The 12,053-nt window shown below is 44.8% G+C and overlaps 1 protein-coding gene across 3 annotated transcripts in view; it reads left to right on the forward strand.

Moving 5' to 3' along the window:
• The window catches only part of mipol1 (mirror-image polydactyly 1), a 70,735-nt gene extending 59,142 nt beyond the window's left edge, over positions 1–11,593 (forward strand). For all 3 annotated transcript variants that reach the window (XM_048974834.1, XM_048974835.1, XM_048974836.1), the window contains 2 exons: positions 1,647–1,859; positions 10,783–11,593. In XM_048974834.1, coding sequence (XP_048830791.1) covers positions 1,647–1,859; positions 10,783–10,849 — 280 coding nt within the window. In that variant the 3' untranslated portion in view covers positions 10,850–11,593. The remainder of the gene's footprint in view (positions 1–1,646; positions 1,860–10,782) is intronic.
• Positions 11,594–12,053: the final 460 nt, after the last annotated feature.

Consider the following 12,053-nt stretch of genomic DNA (forward strand, 5'->3'; position numbering starts at 1 on the left):
CCTTGATAGCTCACGGTGTTAATGTTCACTTCATGGCTCCCAGTCAATTTAGCTCACTGCCTTGAGTTGTATGGTAATGTATTCCACTGACATTCTACTGTATTATTACCTCAGATATTGTTTCTTGTACTGACATTCCATTCGAATATTAAACTTGTCTATTGATACACAGTGTTTATACAGAGTGACATTTCATACTGACAGGTAAACTGTCTGCTTTGTTTCGTCGTTAAGGTCAAGTTGCAGACTGTTAACGTGCCAAATGCAGCCAACGTCCCTGTCCACTCTTCCGACTCCGGGCCCAGACCGACATGCTGGGGGTACATCAGGCTTATCACGTCGACATTTCAAGTTAATTCGGCACCGACGCTACCCTCACGTTAACATGACTGCTCTGCGCAGTCGTGCGCCCCTTCCCTCGATGTAGTTAAGAGCAAAGCAAATGTATTCAGGGCAATGATCCACAGTAATCTGGTGACAAATGCTGTTATTCCTTTAACAAGCTCATTTACGAGTAATTGTCTCATTACTGACACCGAGTGCAAGGCTCTCAGCATTGTGAAGTAAAGCAGTTCAGTATGTGGATGTGAGTATTTATATATATTTTTCCACTTATTAAGGATTGAGGATTGTTTGTTTTTATGTTTTTCCTGGTTTTCTAAGAAAGAAGTAATAATATGGTTTCGTCCTTTAAAGTTGAGTGAACGTAATTGTTGTGACAACGATGGGTTCTCTCATGGGTCTCCGAGTTGTATTGAGCATATAAGGACACCTCACCATGACACACCATGCAGCAGCGACATCAATGACAATAGAGAGATGTGTTGACAGTACTCCTGACCCTGATCTCTTGATTCAACTGTCTTAGGTGGTAAATTCAGAAAGCAGTAGCAGAATTGTTTTGAAGGTTGTCATGCAAGCATATGCTAGGAAAGATAATGAATTGAGTTGAGGCAGTCAGAGTTTGTACAGAGCATATATTCTGAGGCTTTTGGTTTTTCTGTTTCACTGATGATCTAGAAGAGGGCCATGGTGACTGTAAATTCTTCTGTTTCACTGATGATCTAGTACCGGATTATGGTGTGTGTACATTCTTCTGATTCACTGATGACCTAGTACCGGGTCGTGGTCTGTGTACATTCTTCTGTTTCACTGATGACCTAGTACCGGGTCGTGGTCTGTGTACATTCTTCTGATTCACTGATGATCTAGTACCGGGTCGTGGTCTGTATACATTCTTCTGATTCACTGATGATCTAGTACTGGGTCGTGGTCTGTGTACAATCTTCTGTTTCACTGATGATCTAGTACCGGGTCGTGGTCTATGTACATTATTCTGTTTCACTGATGACCTAGTACCTGGTCGTGGTCTGTGTACATTTTTCTGTTTCACTGATGACCTAGTACCGGGTCGTGGTCTGTGTACATTCTTCTGTTTCACTGATCTAGTTCCGAGACCTGGTGGCTGTACATTCTTCTGATTCACTGATGATGTAGTACCAGTCGTGGTCTGTGTACATTCTTCTGTTTCACTGATGATCTAGTACCGGGTCGTGGTGTGTGTGTACATTCTTCTGATTCACTGATGATGTAGTACCATGCCATGGTGAGCATTTTCAAAGGTTTTTCTCTCTCTTTTACTACAGCTTGCTGCACCCCCCGTGTCGGGAGGCCCCCGCAAACAAGCCTCCTGAGCCTGCTCTGAGCTGCTCTTCCCCCCAGCCCCCCACATCTCTGGCCCCGCAGAACACACAGCTTCTGGAGCAGCTTCGACTCCTGGCCGTCGAGCTGCGCAGTTCACAGGCCCAGCTTCGGCGGAGCCAGGAGGTTGAGTGTGAGGCCAAGGAAAGAGTGCAGAAGTGAGTCACGCCGCGGCCCGGCCCACACTATGCCCTTTGTAGGGATAAGCTGATAAGAGGACGCCCCGGCTGCGTTTGTCCCCTTCCCCTCTTCTTTTTGTCCCATGCTCCCCCATTGAATTCCACCATTAAAGCCTGATTTACACTCTTCCCAGGATTCCCTATTGTTCCCCTCATCTCTCTCCCCGACATCTTGATACCTTTACATTTGTCAGTCAGCTATGTGGGAAGGTTTGATGTTAGCTACACACCAAAGTTATCTGCAGGCAGTGATACCCTTTTATAAAGCCAGTAAGGGTGTAATGGTATGTGAAATTCATGGTTCGGCACAACTTTCAGTCTGGGGTTCACAGTTCAGCGCAATTTCACTCCAGCAGGGAAAACAAAATTGTTTTGAAGGTTGTCGAGGAAAGATAATGTACTAATTTCTTTATTAGTACAACTGCACATATGATTATAAACACAAATATGTCCGGTGATGTGTCTGAATAACAAGATATAAAACATGCTTTTCTGCACATTGTAAAAATAAATATGTAGATAAATAAGACTGCATCATAACAATCATAACAAACTAAGTCCTGTGTTCTCTACTGCCGAATATGGTCGCATATCTATAGCCATAAACAACCCTATAGTTTTAAATGCCATATCCGAGTTCAGTATAATATCCAACATTGGCCCTAGTTTCTCTCCCTCTAGCATAATGTTTTCTGTGTTAAACATCCACTTGTGAATGTAGGTTCCTTCTGCATCAAGAAATACGTGCATTTCTTCATTTGTCTATGATTTCATTCATGTTTCCTTGACCACGCCCCTTGCCCACAGAGCCCCGCCCCCCAGTGTATGACTCCTCCCTAACCTCCATCTCCATACTCACAGTGGCCTGTTGCCCGGGTGGCCGCCGCCGTCGTGATCGCTGGCCCTGAACACACTCACAGCCACACAGGGGCTCCCCACACAAAGCAAACAAACCCTTAGCTGCAGCTCGCTCGGCTGATCTGTTTGCGTGATGAATTAGCAGGCTGGGTGGGGACTGAGGGATGCTGGGGGGGGGTGACAGTTTAGAATGCTGGGAAGACTTTCCTTTAGGTCGGGAATGCAAAAACACAGCTCTTTGCTATTGCATTTAGAAGGTCCTTGGAAAGAATTTCCATCTTACTTCAAAGACCTAAACCCTCCGCAGTCTCAGATTATGCCACCAATTACAATGCCCCCCCACACTAATGGCAGCATTCTGGCTAGCACATTAGCCATCCGTGCTCACAGTCACCTCATTCATGCTGGACGGGTGGAGCAGTAGCAGAGCTCACCCCTCCCTCGTCTTCACACTATGCTGCTTTTGTGGGTGTCCTGTCCAAATCGGTGATATTGTGGGTTTAAAACCACGTCATTCTGGAGCTTCTGTGATGCTGATAGTTTCAGGTCTCTAATCGCATGAAATGAACATGAGTCACTGTCACCGTGTTTCTCTGAGATTGATATCAGCCCCTTTCCATGTTAATTTCATTATGTGAACTCAAACTCTTCCAAACGAATAATGAAAATACTACAAAATGGAAGCAAATTTAGATACTACAATAACACTATAAAAATGAGTATTAATAAATTAATTACTATATTAATCTGTATTGATACTTATTTCATGTTAAGCTTAATTAGATGAATAAAAATGTAGATCTAGTAAATAGACATATTGGCCGGTTGTCTTGCTAAGGTATACAGTACCCGTAAAATATTTGGACACACCTACCCATAGAAAGGATTATTTGTACTAATTTCTACATTTTAGAATAAACACATCAAATCTATACAATAATAGATATGGAATTCTGTATTGACCAAAAGCAGGATTAAACAAAACTAATTAATTTGTTGGGGGTGGGGGCAGCTGTACGGCTTGGGACTCAGAAGGTTGCTGGTTCATATCCCATGGCTGGCAGAGTTATCCCACCATTGGGCCCCTGAGCAAGGTCCGTAGCCCCAGTTGCTCCAGGGACCGGCTCTTCTATATCAGTTTAATGAGGTGTCCACCCAGAATGCTTTTCCAGCTGTCCTGAAGGAGGTGCCACATATGCCGAGCACCCATTTCCTGCTTTTCCTGCTCCTCTAAAACCATTTCAACTGGGTCTAGGTCAGGTGATCATGTGGTGCAATATCCTTCCATTAGATCACTCTTCTTTGTAATTGACTTGGAATGTCCAAACTTTTGACTGATACTGTATATGCACAATCTAGCTTATTTACCTTGCATGAAAATATGCATAAACACTGACATTACTTTGGTTTTGACTTGCATATAGGCACAGCTATCCTCCATTCACTCAAACATGAAACCCGTGATCATATCACCTAATAATGATTTGTAAGTTGAATGATCAGGCATGGATATGCATACGTTTAGTTTTCTCCCTGCTTTAGTAGCGAGTTTGGCGCTAATCCCCAAGACCGCCTTCACAAATACTCAACCGAATGAGGGTTTGGTGTTTCTCTGCTGCAGAGGAGCCACTATTTTTATCGCTAAAGTGATGGTTTTGGATAAATACAGCAGCAGTTGCCGCATCACTCCCCAGAATATGAGTGAGTGGCTGCTGTGCATTTCCTTCACAGCCCACAGGCCTCTCAGACAGAAGTACGAGTGTTTACAGTTCTAGAATGGAAGCCATAGGCAGCGTCATCATTTCCCCCCAGACATTTACTGGGGGAGGGGGGTGCATCACAAGCGAACGCGAGCTGACCCTCGCCCAGCTCGGCTCCTGGCCCGGGCCTCGGCGGGGCTCTGGGAAGCAAGGCCCACGCAGGACCCCATGGCATGGCGGTGAGAAGAATGCTGGCTGTTTGGGGGCCGTGGATGGGGGGGGTGGCAGTACGAGGGCCTGGCTGGCGGGAGGAAGCCGAGAGGCACCCGGGAATGTGGCACCTGGGTGCCGGGCAGAGGCTCCATTGATGCAGGGGCTGAACAGAATGTCTAATGACCCGCCGAATCAAACTTGGCCGTGAGAAGGACACAAAGGCTCCTTTCATCAGGAGGTGGCCCACAGATGGGCTCGCGCTGACCTAGCTGCCGTATCCCATCATCCCTTGCAGCCACATGGACAGAGCAGGCCCAGTAGCCTGTAACTGACCTGGGTGTTGCTGTGCTCTGTGGTTTTATTAACAACTTAAAGACAATTTTGCACCCCAGCTTGCCCTGCTGGCCAGTAGCCATCGTGACTCTGTGGCCGTGTTTTCACAGCGTGTCTGAGTCGCTCAGAAAAGGCAGCCTTTTAAAAATCCGAGTACCCACGAAGTTGATAATGTGGCATTTGCAATTTTTGTGTGGATTCTAATAATAAGATTATTTACATGTGCACAATGTGGGTCTTTTTGCCGATCTGTGTCTACAGTCTAATCGCTTAGCCAGCTGTCAACCGGATTTGAAATTGCCTGCAGCAAAATTTGGGTGTGTCTCAAGCCGGGTAGCGATAGCCGACTGTAATAGGAATCATAAAAACGTCCTCCTGCACTGCTATTATTTGAAGCTGCACATAAAATGGGCATTGTTCAGCATTAATGCATGCTTTCCTGTTTATTCTGCATTATTCCGGCCATAATTGTTAGTTTTGCGGCACGCTGAATTCCTAATCAGGATTTATACATTTGCCGACTCCTCCCTGGCGTGTCTGTTTGGGGTTTACTGCCCCCTCTGCAAACACCGCATAGCAAATCTCCATCCCCCCCCCCCAAACGCTGGCACACCTTGGACAGCCACCCACTGAATTTGGGGGGGTTGGGGGGCAGCAGTGGTAAGTGTGCAAACCCGATAAAGAGGAGGATGATGATATTTAGTGTGAGGGAGGGCTAGAATGGAGCAACTTGGTAGTGCAGCTCGGATGCAGACAAGCTGTTTTCATGGGGGTGGAGGTGGCATGTGCATGTAAAGGACGTGTCTGTGGAAAGGCAGGACTGGGCGCTTCCTTGGCATGTGGGTCAGCAGACTGTGTGTGTGCCTATGTGGCCTATGTGTATACATCTCGACACCCCCGCCCCCAGTGAGCTTTCCTAAATATTTTTGGCTTTTTGGTTGTGTTCTCCCTCCGCTTTCTACTCCAGTGCTGTTCTTCCCCCAGCTCAACAGCCACAGTGTGTGCACAGCGTATTTTGTTACCGGCAAATCAATATGGTTTTGGTGCAGTGCGGCTGGTTGCGTGCGCAGAAAGCAGCCTCGGATGCAGGTAGTGGCTGCAAGTGCAGCATGGCAGGCTGCGGGTGCAGTGTGGTGGGCTGCTGGGACAGGGAGTAACTGCAGATGCGGTGGGCTGCAGGTGCAGCGTGACGGGCTGTGGGTGCAGTGTGGTGGGCTATGGGCTTTGGGTGCAGCACTGCAGACTACAGGCACAGAAAGTGGCTGCAGGTGCAGCATGGTTGCTGTGAGTGCAGGCAGCAGCTGAGGGGACATCGTGTCAGGCTGCAGGTGCAGGAAGTGGCTGTGACTGCAGCGTGGTGAGCTGTGAGTGCAGGAAGTGGCTGTGGATGCAGCAGGGTAGGTTGTAGGTAGAGGCAGCACCTGTGGGTGCAGCACAGCAGGGCACAGGTTCAGGAAGCAGCCTCGGGTGTAGTGTGGCCGGCTGTGGGTTCAGGAAGGAGCCTCGGGTGCAGTGTAGCGGGCTGTGGGTTCAGGAAGCAGCCTCGCTTGCAGTGTGGCGGGCTGTGGGTTCAGGAAGCAGCCTCGGGTGCAGTGTGGCGGGCTGTGGCTGCAGGGATCAGCTTTGGATGCAATGTGGCGAGCTGTGGGTGCAGGAAGTGGCTTCGGATGCAGTGTGGCGGGCTGTGGGTGCAGGAACATTGCTTCCTTGGAAAAGGTGCAACGTAGGGCTACGAGAATGTTTCCTGGTTTTAGAGGAATGTCTTATCAGGAGAGGTTAGCTGAGCTGAATCTGTTTAGCCTCGAGCAAAAGAGACTAAGGGGGGACATGATCCAGGTATATAAGATTCTAACAGGACTGGATGCTGTTCAGCCAAATGGCTACTTCAATATTAGTTTAAATACTAGCACTAGCCATAAGTGGCAATTAGCAGAACATTTTTAAATGAATTTGAGGAAGCACTTCTTTACACAGCGCGTAATTAGGGTATGGAATAGTCTTCCTGTTAGTGTAGCGCAAGCTAAAACCCTGGGTTCCTTTAAATCAGAGCTAGATAAGATTTTAACAACTCTGAGCTATTAGTTAAGTTCTCCCCAAACGAGCTTGATGGGCCGAATGGCCTCCTCTCATTTGTAAATTTCTTATGTTCTTATATAGGAAGTGGCTGTGGGTTGGCATAGTGGCACCGGGGTGGGGGGGGGGGGCACTACGTACAACAATTGTACGTATCTTTGCCACTTGGACCACAAAACGTTTTGAGGTATTAGGCAGCTAAAATAAAAATTTTATGTAATTAGTGAAATACGAATCAAAGATTGGGTTGGAAGGATTAATCAGTTTGGCTACCAGTTTGACTTACACATGTACATAAAGATCATTATTTGTTTTACCCAAAGAATACATTTTTGTATGTTCTGATTTTTATTTCAATTATTCCAATCAGCTATGTGTGTGTCTGTGTGTGTCTGTGTCTGTGTGTGTGTCTGTGTGTGTCTGTGTCTGTGTGTGTCTGTGTGTGTCTGTGTCTGTGTGTGTCTGTGTCTGTGTCTGTGTGTTATTTTGACATTGTGGGACCCAGTTTATTAGTCCCCACAAGGATAACCTTAGTTTTATAAAAATCTGTGACTGCAATCACAGCCTAGAATTTCCAAAAGACTTTTGGTTAAGATTACTTTTGGTTAAGGTTGTCCTGTTGGGATTGGGGTTTTGCCCATAGAAATGAATGGACAGTCCCCACAACGATATGAGTACAGGTCTGTGTGTGTGTGCGGTCTGTGTGTATGAGTTTGCAGTGTACTGAGCGCCTTTAAATACTCAGATTAAATCATCTATATTCTGTGTGTGAGTAGAATAACCTTTATATTACGAGTTTGCTATATAGCACTTTGCTCTGTTGAACATCTTAGCTTCTTAGGTGTCTACTGAAGTGACCCGTATGTCCACTTCAGATACTTAAACTTAATGGTGAATTCCAGTTATGTCAATAACTTTTAGCGCCCCGTCCTGCCGAAACGCTGCGCTTTATTAAACTGCATGGCACTGGTGCGTCTCGCCTTGCTTGATATTTCCAGTGATTCTTTGGATATGGGGATAAGACGTTTCTGAACACATTTCAGATCCACCCTCTATAGTGAAGAAACCCCTGCTCCATACTTGGATTACTGCTTTGGCTTGGCCCGCTAATTTAAAGCACGCCAGGAGTTTCTCCTGCTTCATAAGTGTCGCTGAGTTTTGCATTTATGAAGAGTGAGACGGCCTGAGCAAACAGAAATGTCCTAAATGGGGGAATTTCTCATCAATTGGTTAATTGCATTTCCGAGAATTAATCATTGGCTGAGGCCAGCCCCTATCCCATGTTTCTGAGGGCTGTAATCCAATAATTTTGCTTCGTTAGTCTCCAGCGTTCCAGCCGCTTCGGTTAATAACACCAGCACGTGCGTTAAAGCCTGACGTTAAGACCACACCAGCTGGTAACAGCCTAAACGTCCATTATAGTAGTTTGATTGCCACTGAAAGTTCAGTCACGCTTTCCATATTTTGCAGATCTGGTAAGGTTTCAGATGTGCTTATTTCACTTATTTCCTGGCTTGCAGCAGCATTCAGATTCAAAATTGGGAATTCACTATTTTTACTATGAGGTTACAGTCATGATGTGATCCAGTAGCAGTTACAAAACGTACTTCATACACAAAATAAAAGCAAAAGAAGCTACCAGGTGGATGGAGGATTCAAATCAGCTTCTGAAACCTGTTGCATGGAGCTTCACAGAGATGGACAGAATTACCTCCCTGAGTTTTCATTGGCCAGTATGTGTTTGGCTTGGTTATAAGATGAAAATGCTTGTCACTGTAAGGTTTCTTAGCGGGGAGGTGAATTTTCTAGCAAACACTCATTCAAGGGACCCTGGAGGTTTTAAAGCAAGCAGGATAGTCATTGAAAAAACACAGATCAGGCAAAGGGTGTGGAGAGGTCTGTCAATATCTGTGTGAGCACACACTAATAAAGCATCGCAAAACTGAAGGTTAATTACATGGACAAGATGCTGCTATGATGGCGGTGAACCTCCCAAATTGAGGAGATGCCTCTGCTTGGGGCCATACTAGAACTTTACAGTGTAACTGGAAAAGGGACAACCCCATGACAGCATTGTGGTGGAGCTCTGCAGGTGCTTCTGCTGAGAAGTGCCTGATAGTTTTACAGGGAGCTCTGCTCCTGTCACTCAAAGCTGCCTAGATCACTCGCCCAAACAGCCAATAAGAATGAGCGGGTAATTACACAATGTCAAAGAATTATTTTTCCAAAAGGCTTCAGGGTATAATTGCTTTAAGCGTTGTGTTTATTGTTCTAAATCCAGTTATTCTAAATATCAGCAAATCCTTACAAGCTCTTTGGTGACGTGTTATGCCTTACACATCGGATTCACAATCAATAAAACACTTTACAAAACAAAATATGGATGCTTCTATTAGTTAGAAATATTGGTACAATTGGATGGGTTTGAATAATTGTGAAAAGCCCATTTATTTTATGTTTTTCAGCTCTTTCGTGCGGTAATAATACTATATTTTTCCTGCATTAGGCTCTGTTAGACATGACACAAAGGTACTTAATTGGCAGATTCCAAGTGCGGCTCGGTCAGTGACAGCTGCGTGGATTCTGCCTTTCTCAGTGAGAACCTTGGACATTGATGAAGTCATTCTCTCACTTTTACAGGGACGCCAGTTGGGCAGGCAGTGGTTAAGATCCTTTGGGTGGACCCTTGAAAACAATGAGCCGGTGTCATTTTAAGAGCAACACGGTGCAAAGGCTTCATTCCCATGCGCAGAATAAGTGCTCTGTTCCTTCCTCTGTCGTCGGGGACGACCAGGGGTAGGGCACCCAATCAATCAAGCCCCAACGCCAAAGCTGCAATAAAACGCTCTAACGTAGGATCGATAAAAGTATGTATGTGTGTAAAGCTGACACGCTGAGATGTGATTATGGATCCTCTCACAGCCCTGAATCTGAGTGCTGTCAGTGCAGCCATGTCAGCGATCAGCCCCCCCGCTCACGCTTAGCATAGCCAGGGACTGCGCTGGTAAATTTGCCTTCCTACCTGAGTTTCCGTGAAAACACAGTTTGGAGGGAAATGTTATGTAAATGCTCACAGGAAGTCTTGGGACGCTTGCTTAATTCTGTAACAATGCTGCAAATTTATTGGTTTCATCATAAAAACCCATTGAGAAGCACTGTTTAACATATCTGCGCATAACTTTGCCACTGACATTTTCTTTTCATTAAGTGTGATTTTTTTTTTGACTCACACATTCAGTTCTGTTCTTGCCATTAAAACCAAAAACTGGAGTCCCCAGCTGCCAAAGGGATACTAAACACAAATGTTTGGTGTTTTATGTTATTGCAGAGGTGTTACTAATTAAAAAGCACCCAATGAAGCTGCTTGTCATTGAACTTTATATCTCAGAACAGATCTTTTAGAAATAACTTCAGTTTACTTTTGCTAATTTATTATGACTTCAAATTAATGCTTACTTAAAACTACTGATTATTTCTAATGTGGCATATATTTTTTGTAAAAAAATATAAGGATGATTTTGTTATAAGATCAATAAATCTGCAGTATTTTTACTGAATTAAGCAAGCGCCCCAAAGCTTTCTCTGTGCCCTGTATTTAAAGAGTGTCAGGGAGAGTTTTGTTGTCCGCTTGGGTGCCTGGGGGCCGCATGTCTGTACGGCCGGGCCTTCGCCTGTAAGGACGTCGCAATGCTGACACTCTCCGTCTCTCTCCCCTCTGCACACAGGCTGGAGCGGCTCGTAGAGGTGCTGAGGAAGAAGGTGGGCAGCGGCAGCCTCAGGACGGTGATCTGAGGAGGGGCATGGGGGGGGCGGGGGGTCGCCTGAGGAGTGATGCGCCTGGCCACATCTGGCGACCAGGCCGCTGCGTTTAACACTGTGCAAACACCCCAGCCTTAACTCTGCAAACAGTTGTTAGAAGTGCTGCACTCAGCCCACATTCCAAGCCCAGATCAAACTGAATCATAAATGTTTAACCAACTGGGCTGCTGTGCTTGTATCACTGCCATATTTTTTCTTCCCAAATCACTTATTTTGTTTGATTGCCCCCAATATTCTTTATATTGTGGCTGTTTGTGTTTATATGGGCAGAGTAACTCTCTTTGTGAGGAAATCTGTTCTTTGTTCTTGTATTTTTCTTAAAAAGTTAATTTCCAATGATTTCACAGAATATCATTACCACCACCACCCCCCCCCATCAAATGGGGAAAATATGGGCTGTGGCTGCTCTGAATGCACATCGGTTTATTGGCTTGTTTTATAAAAATCCAGCAACTGCTAATAGCATGTGTGCCTGTTTATGTATCTGTATGTATATATGCATACATATAATATTATTTTTAAGAAACTTTGTTGCTAGTGTGCACTGCCAATTATGTGCATGCTGTTGAGCTGTTTAAATTATTACATTTCTCAAAATCATTTCACTGAAACATAAAAAAATTATAAAGCATGTTAATGCTTATTAGCTGTTTAGCTGTGAAATATTTGTGTATTTTACTGAAATATAATAAACAACTTTTATAGACGTGCAGTGTATATGTGTTTGTGGTTTTTATTTTTTTTACGCTCAGGGGCAAAGGTTGAGTTTTTCTCAGAGCTGAACTGCTGTACTTGCCTCACTGCCCCCAGTCCACGCGAAACTTCATGCAGTTCCCATAAGTGTAACACTCTATCCCTGTTACAGTAAAAAAAAATAATAATTTACTCCTAGAAAAGCTAATGACTTCTAGTTGAAGATAAAAGCATGTTTAACTTTTTGTGTTTGCATAAGGTTCACTTGGTAAATGTACTAATTTGGAACATAACTTTAGAGGGAAAAACTTCCCTTGTTATTAATATTTTGGGAAATCTGGATATTAATGATCTTTACTAGTGATTCCACTGTCAGCTCTGTGGTTCCTTTGTCACTATATGTTTTTGTAATATACATGTACTGTAAGAGGCTTCACTTTATATGATTTTAGATTGCACTACATATAACAATTTCATGGACTCC

Source organism: Brienomyrus brachyistius, chromosome 14, assembly GCF_023856365.1.
Source record: "Brienomyrus brachyistius isolate T26 chromosome 14, BBRACH_0.4, whole genome shotgun sequence".
Taxonomy (NCBI): Eukaryota; Metazoa; Chordata; class Actinopteri; order Osteoglossiformes; family Mormyridae; genus Brienomyrus; species Brienomyrus brachyistius.